Source organism: Dendropsophus ebraccatus, chromosome 14 (genome assembly GCF_027789765.1).
Source record: "Dendropsophus ebraccatus isolate aDenEbr1 chromosome 14, aDenEbr1.pat, whole genome shotgun sequence".
In the NCBI taxonomy this organism is placed as follows: domain Eukaryota; kingdom Metazoa; phylum Chordata; class Amphibia; order Anura; family Hylidae; genus Dendropsophus; species Dendropsophus ebraccatus.
This window is the reverse complement of record NC_091467.1, coordinates 13,144,154-13,170,269: the sequence shown is the minus strand read 5'-3', so window position 1 is coordinate 13,170,269 and position 26,116 is coordinate 13,144,154. Positions and strand designations below refer to the sequence as shown.

The 26,116-nt window shown below is 44.5% G+C and overlaps 1 protein-coding gene across 2 annotated transcripts in view; it reads right to left on the bottom strand.

Annotated features, from left to right (window-relative positions):
* Positions 1-26,116, bottom strand: part of LOC138771776 (protein MTSS 1-like) — a 108,453-nt gene that overhangs the window by 44,194 nt on the left and 38,143 nt on the right. For both annotated transcript variants that reach the window (XM_069951766.1, XM_069951767.1), the window contains exon 3: positions 15,953-16,026. In XM_069951766.1, coding sequence (XP_069807867.1) covers positions 15,953-16,026 — 74 coding nt within the window. The remainder of the gene's footprint in view (positions 1-15,952; positions 16,027-26,116) is intronic.

The following is a 26,116-nucleotide window of genomic DNA, read 5'->3' as shown; positions in this document are numbered from 1 at the left end:
TACTTATCAGCTGCTGCATGTCCAACAGCAAGTGATGGATTCTCTCCAGTCTGAAACAGTGCTCTCTGCTGCCACCTCTGTCCATGTCAGGAACTGTCCAGAGCAGGAGCGGTTTTCTATGGGGATTTGCTGCTCCTCTGGACAGTTCCTGACATGGACAGAGGTGGCAGCAGAGAACACTGTCAGGCTGGAGAGAATACACCACTTCCTGCAGGACATACAGCAGCTGGCAGACTTGAGTTTTGTTTTTGTTTTTTTAAATAGAAGTAAAAGACAAAGCTGTATAACTTTCCGACACCAGTTCATTTGAATATATATATAATATAATATATAATAAAAAAAATAAAATAAAAATTATATATATATATACACATACAAAGAGAGATAGGGGGACGGGGGAACAAATCTTTTAGTTATGCCCTATGCTTTGCATACTCTGGATAGGGCATAACTAACCCTCTAAGCATGCAGGAGACAGAGTGCCATCACTCTCATCGGTACCAATGCAGTAAATGTAACACGCTAAGGAGATCATTCCCAGAATCCTCTGCTGCATACAGTAGACCTAATGTCAGCAGCAGTCCTAGTACACAGCAGGTGGCCTTTGTGGCTGATTACCGTATACAGCAGCTACAGCACACAATACACTCATATACCTGTACTTCACATACACATATAATTACCAGCAACCATCTTACACCGGATCAACCTGAATGGCAAGTCTAGTAGCTAAGCAAGCCGAGACAGGAAAGGAAAGTTTTCCCAGTGTCTCTTTTAGCTGGTACCCTAAATGTTAAAGCACCAATCCTCTACCAGCAAACATTCCCATAGTCGGACATAGAAAACACTGAAGAGACACACAATGGGGTTTTGTGCCTTGCAGCTTTTATATAAAACAGCCTAAAATAAAAGCAGGGCACAAAGCGCAAACAAACGGCATAACAAACGGCTTGGCGGAGCGGCTCTCAGGCGGATAGACCGGGCAAAGGCCCAAAGCGCGGCTGTTATTGTAATTTACCTGGGTGCATTGCACAACCATATGAGAGTATATAAAGGGGCCATCCAAAATAAAGAGCACTTAATCCACAAATCAATTTTATCTGCAGGAAGTGGTGTATTTCTATGGGGATTTGCTCCTGCTCTGTACAGTTCCTGACATGGACAGAGGTGGCAGCAGAGAGCACTGTGTCAGACTGGGAAGGATACATCACTTTATGCAGGACAACCCTTTCAGTTATAAAGGTCATCAATACCAGCAACAAAAAAAAGAATTCTGTTTTAGGACTGGATATGGGGCCTCCCTGAGGTGTCGCTCCTACCAGCGCCGTTCCTACATCTATTCCGTTACGCAGCTCTTCAGGTACAACAAGCTCTGTGTGTGAATCGCGCTTTGCCGCCAACGTTTCCATGAATAAATAGGGAAAAAATTCCAGTCTGGTATATTCTGTTCCCAGCATTACTGAGGTTAGGTTTTTCCAGCTGAAAACACTATTTCCGTGTCTACGAGTTTTTCTGACAGTGAAAGATACGGCAGCGGGGAAATCCGGATGGGGGACATACGTTTGTATTTCCAATTTTTATACAACGTGCCGGCAAATTTTTGGCTGTCATCTTCACCACCATGACTGGCAATGGTATGATGATGGCAACCAGCTTTGGCTATCCAGGCATGATGAGAGTTGTAGTTTTTGTAATAGATGGGAGGTTATATGATAGACTTTACACATCCTGCACCCATAGAGAGGAGCATACAGCACCCCATAAAACTCGGCCTTGCTCTTTCCTATGTCCTCTTCCTTATGGAGGACATCCCATGCACTTCAGCCTTGAGTTCAGAATCCACGTTTTATGACTTTAAAGCAAGGACGCTATTTTCTGCATTATGTCTTGAATGTATTTATAGGCGCCTATAAGGATAGGAAGGATTGCGTGTGTGTGGGGGGGTGTGTACACGTCCATTGTGACCCCATCTCCTTGGATATGATGCATCAGGTCCCGCTGCTCATATGGCCTCATAGCCACAATCAGAAGGTAAACTAACCCCATTTCTGAAGCCTATGACCGTGGTGCAGATAGCTGGATTGTTCGTGCGGCCAGTCACTATTACCATCGCCGGTCACACTCCTCAATGTGTGGCCGACTCGCAATGAATTTTAGTCCTGCATTAAATATATGATCGGTCAAAGTGTTTTCTCCTTTGTCAGCTGATCGCTGGCCCACAGAGGACGATTACGTCAGTCAGGTCACACAAAGATCACATGGTATCACACCTAATGCTTAAAGTGACACTGTCCCCCTTTTTTTGCATTATGACGTCTCTACACAGGTGTAAAGGGTAAATTTAGCAGTTTTCATACCTTATTCTATATCATACGTCATGGTGCTTGTTCCAGTAAAAAGTCATCTTTTATCATCTGTGGATTGGGATACCTGGGCAAAGCTGCAAGCCAAGGGCGCCACTTAGCCCCACCCCTCCTTGACGTCATCGCCACATAGGCCCCACCCCTTAGCGGCCATTGGTGTGGGCCAATCTAGACCTTTAGGATGGCCGCTGAGGGGCAGTTCCTATGCGGTGATGACGCCACGGAGGGGGGCATGGCTAAGTGGCGCTGGGGGTGGGGGTAAGTGGTGCTTCGGACGTGAAGCCCCGTCCAGGTATCCCAATCCACAGATGATAAAAGATGACTTTTTACTGGAACAAGAACCATAACGTATGATATAGAATAAGGTATGAAAACTGTAAAATTTACCCTTTACACCTGTGTCATAATGCAAAAAAGGGCGGGGGACAGTGTCACTTTAAGAATGGTGTTAAGACAGGGAAAGAGACTGGAATATGGGGACGGGGGACCGGAATATGGGGACGGGGGACCGGAATATGGGGACCGGAATATGGGGACGGGGGACCCGAATATGGGGACGGGGGACCCGAATATGGGGACGGGGGACCCGAATATGGGGACGGGGGACCCGAATATGGGGACGGGGGACCCGAATATGGGGACGGGGGACCCGAATATGGGGACGGGGGACCCGAATATGGGGACGGGGGACCCGAATATGGGGACGGGGGACCCGAATATGGGGACGGGGGACCCGAATATGGGGACGGGGGACCCGAATATGGGGACGGGGGACCCGAATATGGGGACGGGGGACCCGAATATGGGGACGGGGGACCCGAATATGGGGACGGGGGACCCGAATATGGGGACGGGGGACCCGAATATGGGGACGGGGGACCGGAAGAAGACAAGTCAAGTTTGGGACAAGAGAGAGACAGGGACAAGACGAGTTTGGGTCAAGACTGGGAGTAGCGTGACCAAAGTTGTTGTGAAGTCCTAGCCACGTTTGCCAGCTATCTGTGCCCTTAGGTTTGGTACCTGACATAATAAAGAGCCTACAGATCATCAATGGGATAGTCACTGCCCCTCAGTTTGTAATAGGAAGAACACACACGTCCACACCCTGTTAACAAATGAGCAGCAGTGACCGCCCCCTTGACAGTTTATGGCCATCATGGCAGTCTACTGCTTGTCAAAGGGGCAGTCACAACGGCTCACTTCTCAATAGGTGTAAACGTGAGCGCTTTTCCCGTTGAGAACTGAGTGATTGAGAAAAAAAAAAAATAACAAAATCTTAAAAACTGAAGGTTTTTATATTTTTTTTTCCCCCATTTTTCTTGTTAAGTCACATATACTCTTCAATTACGAGGACAGGATTTATCTGATTACTTTATTGTGACAGAAACAATATCCCATCAGGTACAAGCAGTAACTACCTTCTCTATGACTGAATGAGCTATAGCCGACAGATCAGGCTGCACAGCTTCAGCTTTAAATCAAAGCTCTAACTAGGACGTTGTGCGGCGAATGACTCAACCGTCCACAAAGGCACTTCAGTCATTCCTCCGTAGGCTTACTCATCCGCCAGCAGTGCCGGACCTGCAGGAGCTTGTACAATTCATCACCGCTCTTATTCAAGACAACACAGGCAGGACAACGCGATTCGCCTATTGTGATGGGATGGAATTTAGCAGTTTCAGATAAAAAAAAAATAGCAGTTTTTTTTCCTGCAGATCCACACAGTCGGGGTGTGCTGGTTCTCGCCCGCAGAGGGTTTTCTCCGGCAGCTCTGGGTGCTGTGTGTTTGCAGCACACATGCTACTTGGCAAGAGGTAACACACCTCCCCCTGTTTAAATATTTCACTACCCTGTTAATCATGACACGAGGATGGGAGAACCTTCAGTAGGTGTAAAATAGGACATGGCCTTCACAGACAGAGCGCGTCTCAGGTATCCTGGAGTCTAGGGAGACAGTGCGCTGTTATGTGGTAAAGAGACATTCAAAAACAATGTGGGACAGATCACATTATCTAGGCCTGAGTGCCTGCAATCTATCTATCAGATTTCAGTCGCTCAGATCCTTATACTTGCCCATTTTTTCTGGATTCACACGTAGCGGTAGTGTACACAGCAAAGCCACACGTAGTTTAAGGCTGGGTTCACACTACGTTTTTGCAATCCGTTTTTTTTTTTGCCAAAAAAAAAGTATGGAAAAAAGGATGCTTTTTTTTTATTGAATACCATTATAAAAAAAGAAAAAAGGATCCTTTTTCTTAACGTACTCAAAAACAGTCGACCTAATTTTTTTTATTGAATTAAATTGAAAAATGGATGCACACAAATGCATCTGTTTTCTTGCAAAAAACGGATTGCAAAAACGTAGTGTGAACCCAGCCTTACCAGGATTTTCACATAAAAAAAAAATGCATGGCCAAAAACCTAATTTGAAGCAAAACATAGGTGGTATAAAAACCGCATCCACGGTTGCCAAATATATAACTACCAAAACACTAGTTGGCAAAAAACAAAAACAAGGTTTATTAAAAGTAGCGACGCATTTCGGCACTATAATCCATCAGTGCCTTTCTCAAGCCTAAGCTTGAGAAAGGCACTGATAGAGCATCACAATTGGCTCCTAAAGTAATGTAAGGATCCTGCTTTCTTTGTGGGCTTTGCCTTGTGATTACATTACCAGTCTTTATTTCAGGTGTTTTCCTTATCATAAACAATCTGATGAAGCCTGGTAATGCTGATAACATGACAAAGCCCAGACAGTCAATATACACAAAATTGCAGAGCCCCATTAATTGATCAGGCTCTAATAGTGTGGGAAAAAAGCTTAAAAACTGTAAAATTGTGAACACAGCCAATCACCGCAATCAACACAGGCAAGATTGCGTGTCTACCGGTGACGGCATGGGGGGGGGGGGGGGGCGGGGGGAGATATGGTTTTGGCCGAATGCAGCAGCCGCAATGTGGGTTTACAACTGATTGCTCACTTCTTCCTTAAAGGGAACCTGTCAACAAGACAATGCTATCTAATCTATCACCATTATGTTACAGAGCAGGAAAAATGGAATAGATTGATATATAACTTTGTGGGAAAAGATTCAGCAAATTTTTTAACATGTTGATTGAAATCCCCGATCATTCTGTGGTAAGGAGTCCAGTGGGCGGAGTCTCTCACTAGACTGGACTCTAGCATGGAAACATTAGATTTTACCCAATAATTTACAAGTTAACCTGAATCTTTTCCCTTAAAAATATTTATCAATCTACTTAGCTCTTTCTGCTCTAAAACATGATGGCGATAGCTTAGGTAGCATTTTCATGGTGACGGGTTTGCTTTACTATATCTCATCTCTTGACTAAGGCCATTGTCGGGGGATGATCATCATCATTCACTTCACCTGTCAGTGGCACCCCCCCCCCCCCCCAATGGTCATGCAATATTACCGGGACTATTAGCAACGTCATGCAGCTATTGGGAACCTCACGGGGGCGCAGTTTGAATGCACGTAGGGATCGTAATGTGGAAACTGTGTAGATTTAACTGAAAGATTTTTTTATCTACTACAAAGGAAATGAGTAACAGTCTTATGCCCGGGGCCATGTGACTTATCTGTCCTTCCACTCACCGCAGAAGATATATAATAGACTTAAAAAATGTTTCTAGCAATTTATGAAAAAAAAAATCTATGTGCCTCAGGGTATAGATCTTCCTGTAATAGTTATTACATCCAGAGAGGAGGGGGCAGGGCAAGGATGTGTCTGGGCATACAATGTCTTCACCTTCATGCTGCCCGAACCACACTTTATCAGGGCGGTCCCCATCGGCCATTCCCCACCCCCAGCCTTGATTGATAGATCTCCCCCCTTGCATTAATCAAGGCTGGAGAGATTTTCTATGGGGATTTGCTACTGCTCTGGACAGTTCCTGACATGGACAGAGGTGGCAGCAGAGAGCACTGTGTTAGACTGGGAAGAAAACATTTCCTGCAGGGCATACAGCAGCTGATTAGTAAGTGAAGACTGGAGATTTTTAAACAGAAGTAAATTACAAACCTATATAACTTTTCAACACCAGTTGAATTAAAAGAAAAAAATTTTCACTAAATAACTTCATCAAGCGCATCTTGTGGGTTCAGTTTTTACATAGCTCTTTCGTTCCCGTGACGAATAGATGCATGTGATGTCTGGGATATCATAGCCGTAACAAATGCATTAATTTGCGCGAACTGTTCAGGTTTGGCAATGTTCTCTGAACCTGACTGCTAGGCATTTGACCTCAGGCGGCTACAGAAGTTGGATGCCGCCCTAGGGCGCCCAGGAAAACATGGCTGCAGCCTGGCATCCAACTGCAGAAAACGGATGAAAAACTGATGAAAAAAAACGGATGCATTTGTGTGCATCTGTTTTGATCCGTTTTTCCATTGACTTCCATTGTAGAAAGAAAAAAAACGAATCAAAATGGATCAGTTTTTTTTAAAGGACACAAAAATAGTGCCGGCTATGTTTTTGTGTCAGTCAAAAAAAACGGATCGGTTTTGATCCGTTTTTCTTTTACAATAGAAGTCAAGGGAAAAACGGATGCACACAAATGCATCCGTTTTTTTCACCTATTTTTTGCAAAAAACTGATGAAAAAAAACGGATTGCAAAAACAGTGTGAACCCAACCTAATACAATTCTCAGCTTTAGCTTTGGCTGCCCAGGCATGATGGGAACTGTAGTTTTGCACCAGCTGGAGGGCCGAGGGTTCCCCCATCCCTGGTTTAGAGCAAGTGACCAATGGACACAGCTGGTCACAGAGGAGCCTGCCTTCATTCTGCTGCTACTGACCGGTCTCGTTCCTATGGTTGCTGCCATTTTCCACAATGACAGAAACAGATGGGCCAGGAGTTCTGTCCCGGCCTGTGACCAGATTTTTAAGACCATAGAAAATATGTGCAGAATCCAAAAGGCTCATATGCCTGTCACATGGCGGAATGCTATCATGTCAGAAGTCAGACATCACAGCCCCTTTGCTCCAGTAAAGCTAATAAGTAACACACCGGCAGGTCAGACGCATAGAACTCAGCTTTCGGCCTTCTCCAGAATCTCAGGGTGGTGTATTCATTATTCTAGTATTGATGGGTAAACACCTGGCCTAAAAGGTTTATAGCAGGGATGTAAAACCTTTGGCCCTCCAGCTGTTACACAACTACAATTCTCATCATGCCTGGACAGCCGAAGACATGATTGGAATTGTAGTTTTGCAACAGCTGGAGGGCCAAAGGTTCCCTATCCCTGGTTTATAGGATAGACCAGTCCAGGCATGATGGGAACTGTAGTTTTGCAACAGCTGGAGGGCCAAAGGTTTAAAGGATAGACCAGTATTTCCAAACCTGTGACTGTTTCAACTACTTCTCCCATCATGTCCCAGGCTTCCATTGGTGCAGGTTCTACATCTAGGTGTCTCACAGATGCCAAAGTGTCCCTATGAGAGTCATGACCTCTTTTGTTTTTTTTACACAGACAACAATGGCTTATCTTCTCGCCAGGTGATCTACACCATGACCACAAAATATGATATGTTAAAGGGGTAATCTCACCTTAACTAACATAGGTAATCACAATAGGTCAATTAAAAGTAAAAAACAAAAAGGTTTGTGGAATCAACTGGTATCAGAAAATTATATAGATTTCTAATTTACTTCTACTAAAAAAATCTCCAGTCTTCCAGTACTTATCAGCTGCTGTATGTCCTGATGGAAGAAGTGTCATCTTTCCAGTCTGATAGGTGCTCTCTGCTGCCACCTCTGTCCATGTCAGGAACTGTTCAAAGCAGGAGAGGTTTTCTATGGGGATTTGCTACTGCTCTGGAATTTCCTGACATGGACAGAGGTGGCAGCAGAGAGCACTGTGTCAGGCTGGAAAGAATCCACCACTTCCTGCAGGACATACAGCAGCTGATGCATACTGGAAGATTTGAAATTTTTTAACAGGAGTATAACTAAACCAGCCAGACCACTGCTTATAAAGCAGAGTGGTGGTCGGTAACCTAGACAACGAGCGGTCAACAACAGGAGAGAAAGAGCAGCATATCAGGAGAAGGAGGCAAGTTTGATAAATTAATGTATTGTCAAAAATAAGTGGAGATGGGAATAGCCCTTTAAGTTGCCCTCTTTTGCCAAGCACTAGCCAGCTGGGATTGGAATACCTAGTAGCCTCTAGTTTATCCCCAATTTGGTATCTGAAGCGTGACATAGGAGCCTATCTAGTGCGGATGTTAGAGGGGTAAATAACCGCCCATCTGATGGGCTGGTGGGGCATATACCAACCCTGGGCATCAATACAGCTTGTGCCACCCCTGGGATATCAAAGATGTCCTACTTTAAAGTGCACCTGTCTTATAATTCTAGTCCGCAGACCGATAAAAGAAGCTCCTCTTAAATAGGACATCACGCTCATAAAACGTCCGCCATCCTGAAACATCTTGTTTTATAGATCTACCCCCCTGCAGCATATAAAAACATCAGGAGCCGGGTGTCATAGGCTACAGCAGCGCACCTCAACAACCAGCATCGTCGCATTAAGGAGGAACGGCTGCGGATAAATTACAGGGTCAGATCTCTTAGTCACCTCTCACCGCTAGTAAGGGCTCGGAATGATAAACAGATGACTAGGCCCCTTGTGCTATAAATTGCCACGTGTTGTGAATTCTAGCAGAAGAACAGAAAATACACGGAAACAGAATGCGGTGGGACACCCATACCAGATTTCATACGCTGCATTCCTCGAAAAAAAAAAAAGACGTTCTCCTAAGACAAGTGGACGTCTCCAAGAAAAAGCACATTTATATACAGACTGGCTGTGATGGCTGAACTTCAGCCGGGAAGGTGCCGCACACATTACCGAGGGGGAGGGTCCTGCCACCTGACTACTAATTTTAGGCCCTAAACACACACTTCTTATAGATGACAGAGAGGGCTATCATGGAAAGTCCACAATTACTGTGTTTTTCTACCCAGAGACACATTTTTCTTTTCCCGGGCAGACATTCTTTTCCCGGGCCACAATTCTCCGCACCGGCCTTCCGCTCGGTGTTATTAGACATTACTTACCCGGGCAATCCGAGAGCGGCAGGCCCAGGGCTTAAAGGAAAACTAAAAAGATAAGGATCTGTAAGGGCTTTTTATACCCATAAAATCCAAACAAGAAAGAGAAGGCTGAAAAAACATGAATAAGTTGTGGTCTCGCCCGTCATTTATCACCTTTCCCAATGTAACACTTGCAGCGTAAGAAACTTCTGGGGAGAATGGGGGCCAGGAGCACCGCTGTGCAAGGAAGCAGCAAGAAGGTAAAGAGTGCGCCCGTGGCATCAATGGGTGAGGTATAGTGATGAGCGAATTTGGCAAACTGTTTGGGGTCCGCAAACCTAAACATTCGGCATTTGACTCCCTGCGCCCTAGGGACCTGGAACGTAGATACAGCTATAAGACATAGGCTATATCTATGTTTTCCTGGCAGCCCTAAGGTGGCTTCCAACTTCATCAGACGCCAGAGTCAAATGCAGAACATTCAGGATAAGAGAATGTTGCCAAAATCAAACAGTTCAGCAAGTCTGCTTAACACTAGCGATGTATTATACCCCTGGACTGTTTTATGGTTGTAAGCATGAGTGCCTGAAGTGGTTTTCCAGAATTAGATAAAGCTAGGCTACTTTCCTGCAAAAACAGCACCACCCCTGTCCTCAGGTTGTGTGTAGCATCACATATTAGCTCCATTTACTAAAGGGATGTGGAACCTACGGTCCTCCAGCTTGGAAGGCTTAAGGTTTCTCATCCCCGATATACTTCAATGGAACTAAGCTGCAATACCACATCCAAACTGAGGACAATAGTGGCGCTGTTTATGAAAGAAAACTGCCATATTTTCCTAAGCCTTTATAGGGGATATCTGATCCATAGGAGGACAACTGCTGAGACCTCCACGTGAATAGGGATCCCATGTTTTCTGAATGGAATGACCGCTGCTCAATTCACTCATATATATGAGTGCTAAATATGACTTCAAAGTTTCCATAGATTGCTCAGTAACTCTAGGGGACCTTTACCGTCTATACTATATTGTTAACAATGTATGAAAAGGAGGACAACCCCAGCCCCTTTAACAATGTACTAAAATGCATGCATGAAAACTTAAAAGGGATTGATCGCCATTTTTTTTTCATTTCATTTCAAATCAACTGGGGTCAGCAAGTGCCAGAGATTTGCAATTTACTTCTATTAAAAAAAATTAAGTCTTCCAATACATATCAGCTGCTGTATGTCCCGCAGAAAGTGGTGTATTCTTTCCAGTCTGGAGAGCTGAAGAGATTTTCTATGGGATTTGTTACTGCTGTGGACAGTTCCTGATATGGACAGAGGTGTCAGCAGGGAGCACTGTGCATGACTGGAGGGAATACACCACTTCCTGCTGGGCATACAGCAGCTGATATGTACTGGAAGACAGGAGATTGTTCAATAGAAGTTAAAAATCTGAAAGAATTTTTTAGGGGTAAACAACCCCTTTAATAGAGACATGAAGCTTCTATGATGATAGCATCCAATGCCACTAGTTACCTAGTCTTCACATACAGCAGTTTGTACACATGAGGCCCGGAGACCTCAGCAGAACCTACTGTGCGAGCAGTAGCTTATAAAATGATGCTCATAGTCATGAGGGACTGGAGATGGTAAAAGAGCAGATGCGAGGAGAAGTCCTATTGCGTAATCCGCCTTTACCCTAAACACATGGTTCCTGAAAAGACTCCTCAGCTATTTTCTGACGGGATGAAAAAAAAAAAGACTGGATGAAAACCAGTGGTCGCACATTACTTTCCGACATGTCATGAGATAAGCGGTAACCTGCCATCACTGGTAGACGAATGTACGTTCTGTATATCCAGTGTAACATTACTGCGGCTTATTTATAAAACCCGGCATTGCTGGGCGGTTCTGTATAATGTATTACATTCCGATATAAGTGGTAGTCATGTGGGAGGCGTGAGGAGCCATGAGGTGCTAAACCGCATGGAGAGGGAGAGATGCACCTGCCAAACTGGGGGGGGGGAGGGGGGTGCATTGACAGGTTCGGAAGTGTCCCTGTGGGAGAACCCTGGGGGAGCATGGACAGGTGAGTCAAACATTTCCTATACCCATCAGCCATGAGAGTGATGCACGGCCAGTGGTGGATGATTCCCATGTTGAAAGACAGATGATGATTGGGTCCTCATTGTCTTGGGGCGATAACTGCCAGATTCGGCAAATAATTGCCCCCTGTAATAGGGCCCTAAGGCACAGGGCCCTATTAAACAGAGCGATAATTGGCTCAATTAGGTCGATTATTGCTCCGTGTAACAGACAACGATCAGCCGATGACCGCGATCAACAACTGATCGTGTCAAATGGTCTAAAACCGGAATCATCGGCCGCCGACTGCGCATTGCTACGTGTAATAGCGGTGCATGGCTGACAGCTAACGATTGAATAAACTGTTATACATTATCTCTCCACGGGAAGCAAGCAAAGGGCAGGAGAAGCCGGCAACATGGAGGGGTAACATACAGTTTAGGTCAAGGGCTGCACAGATATCGTTAATGTCCGTGTAGCCCTTGATAAACGATTATAAAGCCGTGTAACGGGCTCTAGTAAACGAGCGCCGATCCAGCAGATTGGACAGCCCACAAAACACCAGTTCTAGGAGGAACACCTTAATCCCACGTCTGTGCTTTTTGTCCATAAATGCGGATCAAAGTGCAGTCCCATATTCACATATTTGTAATTATACGGATCCGTGACTTGGCCGTGATCCGAGCCACAAAAAATACTGTGGTGTCCTAGTGCGACCCGTAATTGCAGCACAGACACACCTGTAGACCTCTATGGGTCTGTCCCTAATTTGCGGACCTTACGGTGGTAACGTTTGCAGAATACGGTTCTTTTTGCTTTTATGGACGCACAAAAAATACGGATGCATTTTTGCGGATCGCAGACTAAAAACTGCAGAGATAATATACATGGAAGGTGTGGATGTAGCCTTACACGTACCTTCAAACGCTGCCACACTGTGGCAAAATCATTGAGAAACCAAAAACACGGATTACTCTGCGACAAAAAGACGCTTTATTCTAATACTGAAAGGTAACGTCTGCAAGAAATATTATACGAAAAATATTTTGAACCGCAACTCCAAGAGGGTTTCGGAGATTTTCTGGTGGCACGTGCCTACACAAAGTAACCAAAGCAACCAGGTGAAATCATAAAAACACTGCCATCACAGAGAAATCACACCGCCGCTCACCACATCCTGCTGTGCTGAAACAATGTGTCATCTTCTATAATAATACCGCCAAACACTGCTGTACACAAGGCTGTATCCTAGTTACCGGGGAACGACACAATGGTTTTTAGTAGGTATGCTATCTAAAACTGGTAATATGGTATATGTGTATAGGGTAGATAGTAAAGCGAATGCACTGTCAGATACATCGCTTTGAGTTTTTTTTTTTTTTTTTTACATGAAGACCTTTAAAGGAGTCTTCGATATTAGATTTGGGCGCAAACAGTCAACACCCTCCAATGATAAACTGTTTGCCAAAGCTGCAACTTCATCATATACAGAAAAAGTGGAGTCGGAAGCAGACAACTCCACTTATTGTTTTGCAGCCATGCTTGGGTACAGCAGCTCAGCTCCCATTCACTTAAGGAGTACAGCGAAAATTTTAATTGTATTTTATTAAGTATTGTATTGCCCCCCAAAAGTTATAAAAATCCCCAATATACACTTATTACAGGAAATGCTTATAAAAAGAGCTTTTTTTCCCTGCACTTACTACTGCATCAAGGCTTCACTTCCTGGATCACATGGGGATGTCACTTCCTGGATCACATGGGGATGTCACTTCCTGGATCACATGGGGATGTCACTTCCTGGATCACATGGGGATGTCACTTCCTGGATCACATGGGGATGTCACTTCCTGGATCACATGGGGATGTCACTTCCTGGATCACATGGGGATGTCACTTCCTGGATCACATGGGGATGTCACTTCCTGGATCACATGGGGATGTCACTTCCTGGATCACATGGTGATGTCACTTCCTGGATCACATGGTGATGTCACTTCCTGGATCACATGGTGATGTCACTTCCTGGATCACATGGTGATGTCACTTCCTGGATCACATGGTGATGTCACTTCCTGGATCACATAGTGATGTCACTTCCTTGATAACATAGTGATGTCACTTCCTTGATAACATAGTGATGTCACTTCCTTGATAACATGGTGATATCCCTTCCTGGATAACACGGTGATGTCACGACCCGACTCCCAGAGCTGTGCGGGCTGTGGCTGCTGGAGAGGATGATGGCAGGGGGAAACTGAGCATCCCTCTGCCATCATCCTCTCCAGCAGCCACAGCCCGCACAGCTCTGGGAGTCGGTGCATGACATCACCATGTTATCCAGGAAGTGACATCACCATGTTATCCAGGAAGTGACATCACCATGTTATCCAGGAAGTGACATCACCATGTTATCCAGGAAGTGAAGCCTTGATGCAGTATTAAGTGCAGGGAAAAAAGCTCTTTATAAGCATTTCCCATAATAAGTGTATATTGGTGATTTGTATAACTTTTGGGGGGCAATACAATACTTAAATAAAAATTTTCACCGGACTTCTCCTTTAATGGCAGCTGAGTTTTATTAACCCAGTACGGCCACTATACAATCTAGAGGTCTGTTTGCTCCTGGAAAGGTTTGGGCACCTATGTACACCCCTCACGCCCATGCACGGGTTTAAATGTAAAGGGGAGCGTTGCAGCTGCACCTGTGCTCTGCCATATAACCAGACAACAGTGTAATAAATGACACTCGGTAGGTAGTGTTGAGCAGAGATACCGAACTCTTCGCGTCTCCAAACCTGAACGCTCAGTATTTGACTCTCCAAAGCTGCCTTAGGGAGTCCTGGAAAACGTGGATACAGCTATGGCCATATCCATGTCTTCCAGGACTCCTTTGGGCGGCATCCACCTTCTGCAGCTGTGTGGAGTCTAATGCAGAGTGTACAGGTCCGGAGAACGATGCCATCACTTATGGTTAGTCTTTTGCATCAAGCAATGCCTCTAAACCCATAGGCCACTGTGTACACACCGCTATGTTTTAGACGGTAAGGCATGACATGGCAAGGACTATTACGGTGGAGCCATTCTTCTAATCCACGATTAAAGAACTAATGAAAAGCTCCGGGTTCTTACTGTACAAAGGGCAGGTACAGTGCAGAAGTACAACATGGAGCTATGGGGTCACTGTGAGAATTTACAGCCACAGCCATATTCATGGATGAGAACCCAGCGACTATTCAGATATAACACCATCTTACTAGGAAGATGGCCTAGGAGGGGGGGGGCACGGCTTGCAGCCCTCCATCTGATGCAAAAGTACAATTCCTATCATGCCTGGACACCCTCTAACATGATGGGCATTGTAGTTTTGCAACAGCTGGACGTGCACCACCTGCCTAGAAGATGATTGCAGCTTTAAGAGTCAGAAGAAATTATGACTGTAGCCAAGTATATGAATTTATCCTTCTTAAGACAGTCATATAGCCTTCAAGAGGTTGTGAAATATTAGGATAATAAAAAAAAAAAAAAAAAAAAAAAAAAAAAAAAAAAAGACTGCTTTTTCCAAAAGCAACCCAAAAGCATTTAGGCTGTGTCTGGTACGGCAATTCGGCTTCACTGAGGTCAAAATGGCTGAACTGCAATACCACACACAACCTGTGGGCGGGGTGTGGCACTGTTTTTAAAAGAAAGCAGCCATATTTTTCTAATCTTGAAATACTTCCTATAAAGGGTGTAGTAGATTTCTGCAATAGAAAACAATCCACTCTCCCTTACATTGTAACAAGTAATGTCACCCAAGTAATTTTTTTCCAAATCAACTGATTTCAGAAAGAATGTATATAAATTACTTCTATTTAAAACCTTCCAGTCTACCAGTACTTGTCAGCCGCTGTATGTTCCACAGGAAGTGGTGTACTCTTTCCAGTCTGACACAGTGCTCTCTTCTGCCACCTCTGTCCATTACAGGAACTGTCCAGAGCAGGAGAGGTTTTCTATGGGGATTGCCCTGCTCTTGCCCTGAACAATTTTGGTGGCAGCAGAGAGCACTGTGTCAGACTGGAAAGAATACACCACTTCCTGCAGGACATACAGCAGCTGATAAGTACTGAAAGACTAGAGATTTTTAAATAGAGGTAATTTAAATCTATATAACTTTCTGACCAGTTGACATTGTGTTGACATTGCTCTGCAGGAATATTGGCCCATTTGGACAGGATCGCTTTGCGCAGACAGAGGGACGAACGTGTTCAGGACAGTCCGTTCTACAGCATACTCAATGCTGACACAAATATCAGATCCCATTTACAGTTCCATAGCGCCACACACATTGGGCACTGTCCATAGCTACGGGCGCACCAGCTGTCCCACAAGCCGCCAACAAGTACGGCCTCCTTTATTTATCCCAAAATACAAGACAGAAACCCAATCTGCAAGGAAACGATAAATTATTTACCTCTGGTATTTATAGCCATATCTGCAATTTTCTGAAAAGCATCCAAAAATGATCCCGTTACGATGGTCGTAGTTCTGAAAGACACAAAAAAAAAAGGAGACAGAAGTTAGTGAGTGCAAGGAGTTATAAAGCGGAGTGAATGCGAGGACTGGGCCAAGGAAGCGAAGGCAAGCCAAGATGAAACTCGCTGGCAAGGAAATGGCTATTGCTTAATTTTCCAGAGACACAACAGAAAAATACATCTGGCTCAGAGCCCCCGATCTGAACTGATAAGTTTCATCTACAGATATAGTTTATATTTTTTTTAAGTATTTCACTGGAATCTAACAGGGTATGAATACGTAGGCTGTGTCAGTACAGTAGTGCAAACATTTAAGGTGCTCCCGGCATCATAATGAACCATGACCCCGGTCCGTAGCACATCCAGCTCATCCAATAATGGAAGTCAATGGAAAAACAGATCAAAACGGACGCAGACAAACGCATCCGTTTTTTCATCCATTTTTTTAATAAAAGGCGCTGGGAATTATAAAGATGAAAGGTTGTTTCCTCTCCAAAAAATTAAAAACGTTGGGGTATTTCCAAGTAGGAATATATGAACCTGCTAAAATGCGTGGGCCCCCTCCCATATAATGTCATGACATCTGCACTCTGAAATGTTCCAGTCAGGAGGCAGCCTCCCGTGTCCTGCAGAAAGTTTGTACTAACAGCGCTGATGGATATGACTGGGAAGGCTCTCGACTAAAACACGTATCTGGACTTTTTCTGGGCCGGAGAATGTAAGTGTTTGCGGCAGAAGTCAGTGTGAGTAATTTGGTTCCTAAAGGGGTCACCTCAAGAAATAAAGGTTATCCTTTATCCACAGACCAGAGATAGCTGACTGGGTGGGACTGCCATTGATAAAGATGATCAATTGTCCAAATGAAAGGAGGGGCAGCGGACACACTTGGCCACCAATCCCCTTCAATTGGGCTTCGAGGAATTGCCTAGTTCAGTGCTCAAAAGCCCTATAGAGAACAAACAGCGCAGTGGCAGAACATGTGTGCATCGGTGGGTGCCCCAGCAGTTAGACCTCCACAAATCTGCTAGGTATCCCGTACCCAGTGCATAGGTGACCATTCTTCGGGTACTATTACACCAAGCAATTTTTCGACGACTAACGATTAACGATAAACGATCTTAAACGACCGCACCCGAAATCGTTCTCCCAATTACATGGAACGATGATCGTTATTTATGATCGTTCTTGTGGTCGTTTAGTCGTCGGTATTGCGTACATTTCAGCTGCGAATTCTTATTCCACCGAACAAAGTGCGAACGATCAAACGATAAAAATAGCTCCGGATCCTATTAAACGATCAACGATTTCTCGTTGGCCGTTTAATCGTTGCCTGCTATTACATGAAACTATTATCGTTCAAATCCGAACGATTTTTCGAACGATAATTGCTCCGTGTAATACCAGCTTTACTTAAAGGAATTATATTATATCACTGGTGTTACCATGGTACTCACAATTACCAATATAAATAAAATACAGTCATTACTATAATAAGTATCACCAAGCGTAAAGGGAAAAAAAACCCTATTTTGGCGACAGATGTAAAGGTGAAAGATGGAATTTTATTTTTCTTTTTAAACACAACTTTTACAGATGGGGTTTGTGTAAATAAAAGGAAATGACTCACATGGGATCTTATAGTCATATCCAAACCAAGCCCGATTGCCAATCATGATTACAAGTGTATTCTTCATTTGACTGCAGTGGGTAACGCGGGCAATCCCCACAGAAGGCCAACCAGATATTGTATCTATGGATGGACAGCTGCAGCCAGTCTCCAATAACTAGAGATGAGCAAATCTCAGGCAAACTTGGAGTCGTCAGAACCCTAACGTTCCGCATTTGACTACTGGTGGCGGAAGTTGGGTGCCACTGTAGGGAGTCCTGGAAGACATGGATACTGCCTATAGTTGTATCCATGTTTTCCAGGTAGCCTGAAAGCTTTACCCAACTTCTTCAGCCACCGGTAGTCAAATGCAGAACGTTCAGGTTCGGACGACTCCAAGCATGCTCAAGATTCACTCATCTTTACTAACAATCCAAAACCAGAAGCTCTCCCTTCTTAACCGGTTTAAAGAGATTGTCCAAAGTGGACGAGGTTTGGACAATCTCTTTCCAATTAGAATGAAGATAAGCTGATCACAGTGTCCCACGCAGAACCAAGTGTTTGAAGTGAATGTGTCGGCCACTTAGATGCCAGAGCGAGAGGCACTCCTTTTGGCTGCTCAACTTTTCTTTTAGTAACTTGGAATGTCCTTAAAGAGTACCTATCATTAGAAGAAACTTTTGACGGGTCACAGAGACACGTAAAAAGTTTTGATCTGCCAGGATCTGAGTATTCAGGAGAACGAGAGAAATCCGCACTACCATGTGGTCCTCTACCACCTCTTGTGTCTGTCCGACCATCTTAGACGCAGAGTCGGGAGACAACGTGCTGCATGTCTGAACACTGACATGTCGAAAGTTTTTTTCAAACGACAGGTACTCTTTAAAGAGTACAGTATAAGGGCCCTATTCCACTGGACGATTATCGTTCAGATTATCGTTAAATCGTTCGAATCTAAACGATAATCGTTCGGTTGAAATGCAGTTAACGATTAACGACCAAACGAGAATTTGTTGATCGCTTTATAAGACCTGGACCTATTTTTATCGTTGCTTGTTCGCAAAACGTTCGCATTGAATAAGACGTCGTTCGGTCATTCGCAATAGATACGAACGCAATAGCGAAGAAAAAAACGATTGCAAATACGATCATAAGTAACGATTATCGTTCCATGGAAATGAGTGAACGTTTTCAGGTCTTTCGCAATAGCGGTCATTTGAGATAGTTAATCGGTAACAATTATGCAAACGATAATCGTCCGGTGGAATAGGGCCCTAAGTCTTCATAAAAGATGGGAGTTGTAGTTTTGCAACAGCTGGGGAGCCAAGGTTTACTACCTCGGCTCTACACAAATTATGTTAAATGCCCCCCTATATGTCTATTCATATAGGTCAGTCCCTTCTATATATAATGTGTATGGGGGTCTCGAACCAATTCTTTGACCACACACAGGACTGTACTTCGGCTCTGCGTAATTGTATAGACGTGACGGCCAGCTATCTCGGCACCTCCACTCGTCTTGCTTCACCCTTCTTTTACATTGAGGTTTACTTAAGAAGCGCAAAGTCTGCAGCCATAGGAAGCAGGTTCCCATGCCAATGTCTGGTGTTTATCCAATCGCCACTTCATAGACAATGGCGGCTTCAAAGCGCGCTCCTCTCCAGCACATGCACCGCACTTACTCCTCTCCGCACAGCCAGATAAGATAGATACAACAAAGTCTCCATCTCTCCCCCTCTGCTTTTTGCAGATTGAACAGTACACGTTCTTTCCTTCGGCCTGACAATCTTGTGGTTGCTTGCTAAGGTTCAACTCCACCAAGCTTCTGTGAGTAGCCAACTTTTTATTTTTTAAACCTTCACATGAATAAGCTCTTACAAACACTAAATTGGTCCTGTCATCTTAAAAAGACATCATGCTATAGAGCTGAGCGGACTGATGTATAGCGGTATAGCGGTGGGAAAAGTCAATGCAGCTTGTAATTTACTCATTTAAAGACGACCCATGGCCTCTCCTGACCTGTCCGTTTTTCCTTGTATTCACCATGAACTGACAATTCTGGAACATCCTTTCTTCTGGCTCTCTGTCCTCCCTTGGTATCTCCGAAAAAAATATGATCAAACAGCCAACTGGGTGTCAACAATATGGGGGGGGGGGGCGTGTCCCTACATTGCCTGACACTGTCAGCTCTGATTGGATAGTTGTCAGCTGGTTGTAGGAACACGCCGCCAACTGTTGACACCCAGTTGCCTATTTAGTCATATAATTCTAGTAAGAATGACATGTGAACACAGAGTGTTGTGTGTCCAACGACTGTTAATACAAGGACTTACTATAATAGATCAGGAAAGATCACAGGTTCTCGTTAAGAGTTTTTTCAGGCTTAAAGAAGTACTCTGGCAAAAAAAAAAACTTTCAAATCAAATGGTATCAGAAAGTTATATAGATTTGTAATTAACTTCTATTTAAAAAATCTCCAGTCTTCCAGTCTAACACTGTGCTCTCTGCTGCCACCTCTGTCCATGTAAGGAACTGTCCAGAATAGTAGTAACTCCCCATAGAAAACTTCTCCTGCTCTGGACATTTCCTGACATGGAAAGAGGTGGCAGCAGAGAGCACTGTGTCAGACTGGAAAGAATACACCACTACTGCAGGACATACAGCAGCTGATAAGTACTGAAAGACTTAAGATTTTTAAATAGAAATAAATTACAAGTCCCGAATTCAAATCCCGAATGATCAGACTCTAGCATGCTCCAGTTGGGCTCATCTCTAGTCCTCAATGAGCCCCCCTTTAAAACGTTTGCTTATTCTGAGCTTAGTAGTCTACGGGGCGGCCTCAATGTTATGTAGGAAAACAAACACTGCTCGCTTGACATTGTGCACATTTATCTATTTATTCGTCTTCAACTTCTCATAAGACAGTAGGTTAATCCTTCCTTTATTCCAAGAGACGAGAAGAATTTCTTGTGTTTTTCTGGTATTATCTACATTTTTAAAGGATATTGCACCACAGTTGGGCAGAGTTCTTGCTATGTGGAAAGACCATGAATTGCTTAATGCTGAAATAAGGGACACTGTGTCCTGAATGAGCTGAATTTACTATAAATCCAACATCTATATACAGTGGTTCCTCAACATATGATATTAATTGGTTCTAGGAGGACCATTGTATGTTGAGGCCACTGTATGTTGAGGCCACTGTATGTTGAGGCCACTGTATGTTGAGGCCATTGTATGTTGAGGCCATTGTATGTTGAGACCAAAACTCTATGGAAAATAGGTAATTGGTTCTGAAGCCCCCAAATGTCATCCCAAAATGAGGAAAAAAAAATGAAGATTTAAAGGGAACCTGTCACCCCCCCGTGCCGGGGTGACAGGCTCCCGACCCCCCGTTAGAGCCCCCTATACTTACCTAATCCCGCCGGGTCCCGCTTCTGGAGGTGGTCGGGTGATGAAGATCTCAGCCGCTGCAGCCCGGCGCTCGCGCTGAGAGATGAGTCCAACGCTCATAGAGAATGACGGAGCGCTGGACTCTCCTGTCATTCTCTATGGGTGTTGGACTCATCTCTCAGCGCTCGCCGGGCTGCAGCGGCTGAGATCTTCATCACCCGACCACCTCCAGAAGCGGGACCCGGCGGGATTAGGTAAGTATAGGGGGCTCTAACGGGGGGTCGGGAGCCTGTCACCCCGGCACGGGGGGTGACAGGTTCCCTTTAAAGAAAAATAAACAGATAACTAATACAGTATGTAAAAAGCAAATCCTTACATACAACAGTCAGAAAGACCTAATGGAGATTGTAAATTACTTTCTATGTAGAGGACCGGAGCGTTTTCAGGGTCCAGTACAGATCACACAGGGTCCCAAAAAAATAAAACGAAGCCGCCCTCACCTGGTGCCCAAAGGAGCAGCTCATCCTGGCACAGGTACAGAGCAGCACAGGACATGTAGTATCACATTGTACTATAGGGAGGCTCTACTACAGCCAACCAATACATGCACTTCACTAATACTGGGGTGTTACCAGTAAAATGGCCACTTTTATTGATCAGATCATCCAGTTATTCACATGTGCTGCAGATCCTATCTGTATGTTGAGTCTGGTGTCAAGTTATGATGGTCCAGAAAAGACCATTGTATGTTGAGGCCATTGTAAGTTGAGGGACCACTGTACACATAGGTAGCACTACAGTGTCACATATGGGGTGGGGGTGGAGAACATCACGCCGATCCTCTTATATAACAAAAAGATGGTTTAATAAAAAAAAAAAAAAAAACAGCAAAGAGTGCAGTGCATAAACTAAAGAGAAGTCATGTGCATGTAGATAGATGTCTGCAAAGTCTCAGCACCACCCTAGTAACTATAATAAAGGCATGGCTTCCTTCTTGAACAATTGATCTTATTAGATAACCAAATAAGCTAGCGACTTGTGAAGTTTGCGCTGAAATGTGAGGAAAAAAATAAATAAAAGAGGGAGCGCTATTCGGTGTGCGGACACAATACCTGGGTGACACACTCCATTCACTTTCAGAAAAAGTGGTCAAAAACTGTAGAAAAACAGATTAATATTCTGCAGGGTCTCTAATCGTTTTTCCATCTCTGAGTTAATCCTAGTCAAGACGCTGAAGGCTGTGGGCTGTCATGGGATTCCTGTTTTGGCGGACGGTGAATGACTTTCCGCCTGACCCACTTAATACAGTGCCTGTATCCAATAAACACTGCTAACTTTGTTAAACCATTAGTATTGAGGGGACGCAAACATTTAGGAGAACAGGAGAACAATGCAAGTTCACCTATTCGTTTCATAGTCAATTCTAAACCTTGGGCTTGGTTCATACTAGAGATGAGAGCAACTGGAGCATGCGCAAGTCTGATCATTTGGTATTAGATTACTGGTGGCTGAAGAAGTTGGTTGCAGCCCAAGGGAGTCCTGGAAACATGGATATATCCTATTACTGAAACCATGTTTTCCAGGACTCCCTAGGGGCTGCATCCAACTTCTTCAGCCACTGGGTAATTAAATGCCAAGCGATGGGACTGGAGCATGCTCCAGCTGCGCTCATCTCTGGTTCACACCATGTGTTCAGCACTTATTTACTGGAAAATCTTATGGCGTATTTGATAGAAAACCAAATAGATTTTTTGTGATCAAGTGGTTGACAATGGGGTTTACATTTGTTGTATGGAATTGCACAGGCTACAGGGAACTTGTATATATGTTATAACATGGGAGCCTAAATATGATGGATCAGTTATAGGTAGTGATGAGCAAACTGTCCGGTTCAGCAACATTTCCCAAACCCAGATGTTTGACATTTGATTCCTGGCATCTAGAGAAGTTGGATGCAGCCCTAGGGACTCCTGGAAAACATGGATACAGCCATAGGCTATGTTCACACAACATATAACACCGGCCGTTATATGGGCGGTGTTACCGAAGATCATCCCGGCTGATACTGCAGATGATCTTCACTTCTGCTAAATTTGGATGCGGGCGCATCAGTGTGCGCCTGCATGCCAATTCCCCGCTGCACACAATGGAGCGTGCGGCTGGAGCCGCACGCTCCATTGTGTGAACTGCCAGGTTCTCTGAGGCAGCTATTCAAAGAATAGCAGCCGCAGAAAACTGACATGTCAGTTTTTTGATGCACCGCTAGGGATCCCGGCCGGAGCGTATACTCTGTGTACACGTTCCGGCCAGGATTCCATTCATTCGCATACAACGCGTGTGTTGTATAAATCACGTCCGTTGTTGCAAATGGCAACAACAGCCCCGATTTCTACAACAAATACGTTGTAGAAAAAGTGTAATAGCGATGCGTGGCCGACGGCTGACAATTGCCCAAACACCTGACATCGCTAATGATGTCCATGCAGCCCTTACTGTCAGGTCATCAGGCCGTCTAATAGGTCCAGTAAATGAGCGCCAATCTACTAAAATAATCGGGCCATATAATAGGACCCTATGTCTGTATCAATGTTTTCCAGGACTCCATGGGGCTACATCCAACTAATCTAGGCAGCAGGAGTCAAATGGTGAACGCTTGGGTTTGGACGAACCAGGGTGTTTGGCAAGTTCGCTCATCACTGATGGTAAACAAAGAAGTGGGAGTGCAGCAATCCCTTCAATTCTCTTTAATCATCTAGAATCAGTGGGATGACGCCAACCTGATATCGATGGGCTACTCTAATATTGCCCATACACCTTATACTAATGTTGGCCGATGGTGACAGACACTGAGAAACTAGAACTACTCCACTACTCCTTTGCTCTATTTTGGACCAGAGAGAGCCGTATCTCAGAGAAAACGCTTGTGGAGTCTAAAAATAAATTATATTGACTGCAAACTGGTTTAGGGAAGTAAAAAACAGCTGTCAAATTACTGCTGCAAACATCATGCAAATGTGAATGGTACAAAAACACAAGCCTGCTCTTGTGCGAGTCGAGTGAGAAAACATTCGGATGTTTGTTTGTGCTTTTGGTCACAGTCTGGACCGGGCAGGAGGTGGCGGCCAATGATCTGACAATCACAACGTTGTGTAAGAAATCGCTTATGGTCAACTATGATCGCTTCCGCCCCAAGATCCTTGGAATAACAGACTGTAAGAGAGCAGCTATGTGAACTAATGCTGCACATCGATACCATGGTGGTGGCTCGGTGGTTAGTACTATTCTTGTGCTGCCCTAAATCTGACCAGGGGGAACCACTGCATAGTTTTTTTTTGTTCTCTGTGTCGATTTCCTCCAGCTTCCCCCAAAACGCCATCACATCTAATGTGTACATCCCACTCTACCCCACTGGCAGTGGTGTCACATGGTATACATCAAGAACCAAAGTCACATCTACAGTAATTGATCACATAGGGTCTCACTGCTCAGACCAGGTGTGAATAGAAGATATAGCAGGGAGAGAGCGCAGCAGTACCGTCCACTTTTCGGCCGCTAATTACAACAATGTAGCCTCATAGACTTGCATTGTCGGAACTGGCCGTTACAAAGATAAGGCTGGGATTGAATGGCTCTGCTGCAGCGCTCTCTCCCCGGCTACATCTCCTGATCACAGGGGGTCTCAGCAGTAAGACCCATTATGATGGATAACTTTTGACATGACTGGTGATATGTTAAAAACATACTTTCTTGCCAGTATCCACTTTCCAACTAGTGTTTGCCAAACTGTTTGGGTTCGGCAATGTTCATGAACCCGAACACTAGTCATTTGAGTCAAGTTAAATGCCGCCCTAGGGAGTCCTGGAAAATATGGATACAGCCATAGACCATAGGTTGTATCCATGTTTTCCGAGCAGCCCTAGGACCGCATCCAACTTCTCCAACAGCCGGCAGTCAAATGCCAAGTTTTTGGGGTTCAGAGAACATTGCCGAACCCAAACAGTTTGGCAAATCTGCTCAACGTTAGTCACTGGGGATGGTGGCAGTCATGCTCGTAAGAGGTGGCAGAGCCTTTTCTGACAGCAGAGACTAAAACTAGAGCTACAGGCATTGTCTCTGGCTGCCTTTACTGTAAAGACTATAATAAATCCACCAATCTACATGCTATCTGATAGCGCAGCCAAGAAAAAGATGCCCAGTCACCCCTTGGAAAACCATTGCATCCAGCAGACGACAGAAGGGTCAGAAGGTGGAACGTGAAGGAAATGACTGCAAGGAAGTGACACATAAATACACAATAAAACCATGAAAAAGTAAAAAAAAAAACAGTGACTTCCAGTAAAAATATGCATTTTTTAAATTATACAGATCCTTCTAGCCGGACGTTGTTTCCGGGGGACAGAACATGAGTTATGTCGATCTTCTACTTGGAGTGGAACACTAACCATAATTCTGGTGTACAGGAATTCCCTGCCTATACTGGCCGACCGCAAAACTGCACATCAGAGAGAAAACCAGCTGAAAATAGCAAGGTTCCGATCCCTGGAATGCCTGCGTCAGGGTAAATGGAAGACACAAGAGCTTTTCCGGTGTAGGGTTTTTCTTCTCCCACATATATTGTGAAGTCTTTGTCTTAGAGATAAATGATATGTATATTGGGGGGGATATTTAATTTTACACTATATGGCTGCTACGGAGTACAAAATGTAAAAAGACGGTCTGGAAATACATCTGATGTGCGCGGTCACATGACATATAATGCGACAACAACTTCGGAAAACTACTGTGTTTTGTTCGACCCGCTTGAAGGATGGGATGGAAGCACGAACGCAGGGAATCATCATAGAGGATGCGAGAGGAACCTAGCCTTACAGCCAATGCAGTCATGCACTGGCTGTGGATCTATGAAATTCCCAGAATACACTATAAAATTCCCAGAATGCATTGCTTTCCCTTAACTCTCCATCACAGTCCTCCCACTCTGCCTACTCCCCTCCCCCAGCATATCTGCCAGTTACCCGCCCAGAGCTGCTGCACAACATCTAATTCCACAGCAAACTACTGCATAATCGGTTAGGTTGCAGCACCTGCTGCATTTATTCCCTGT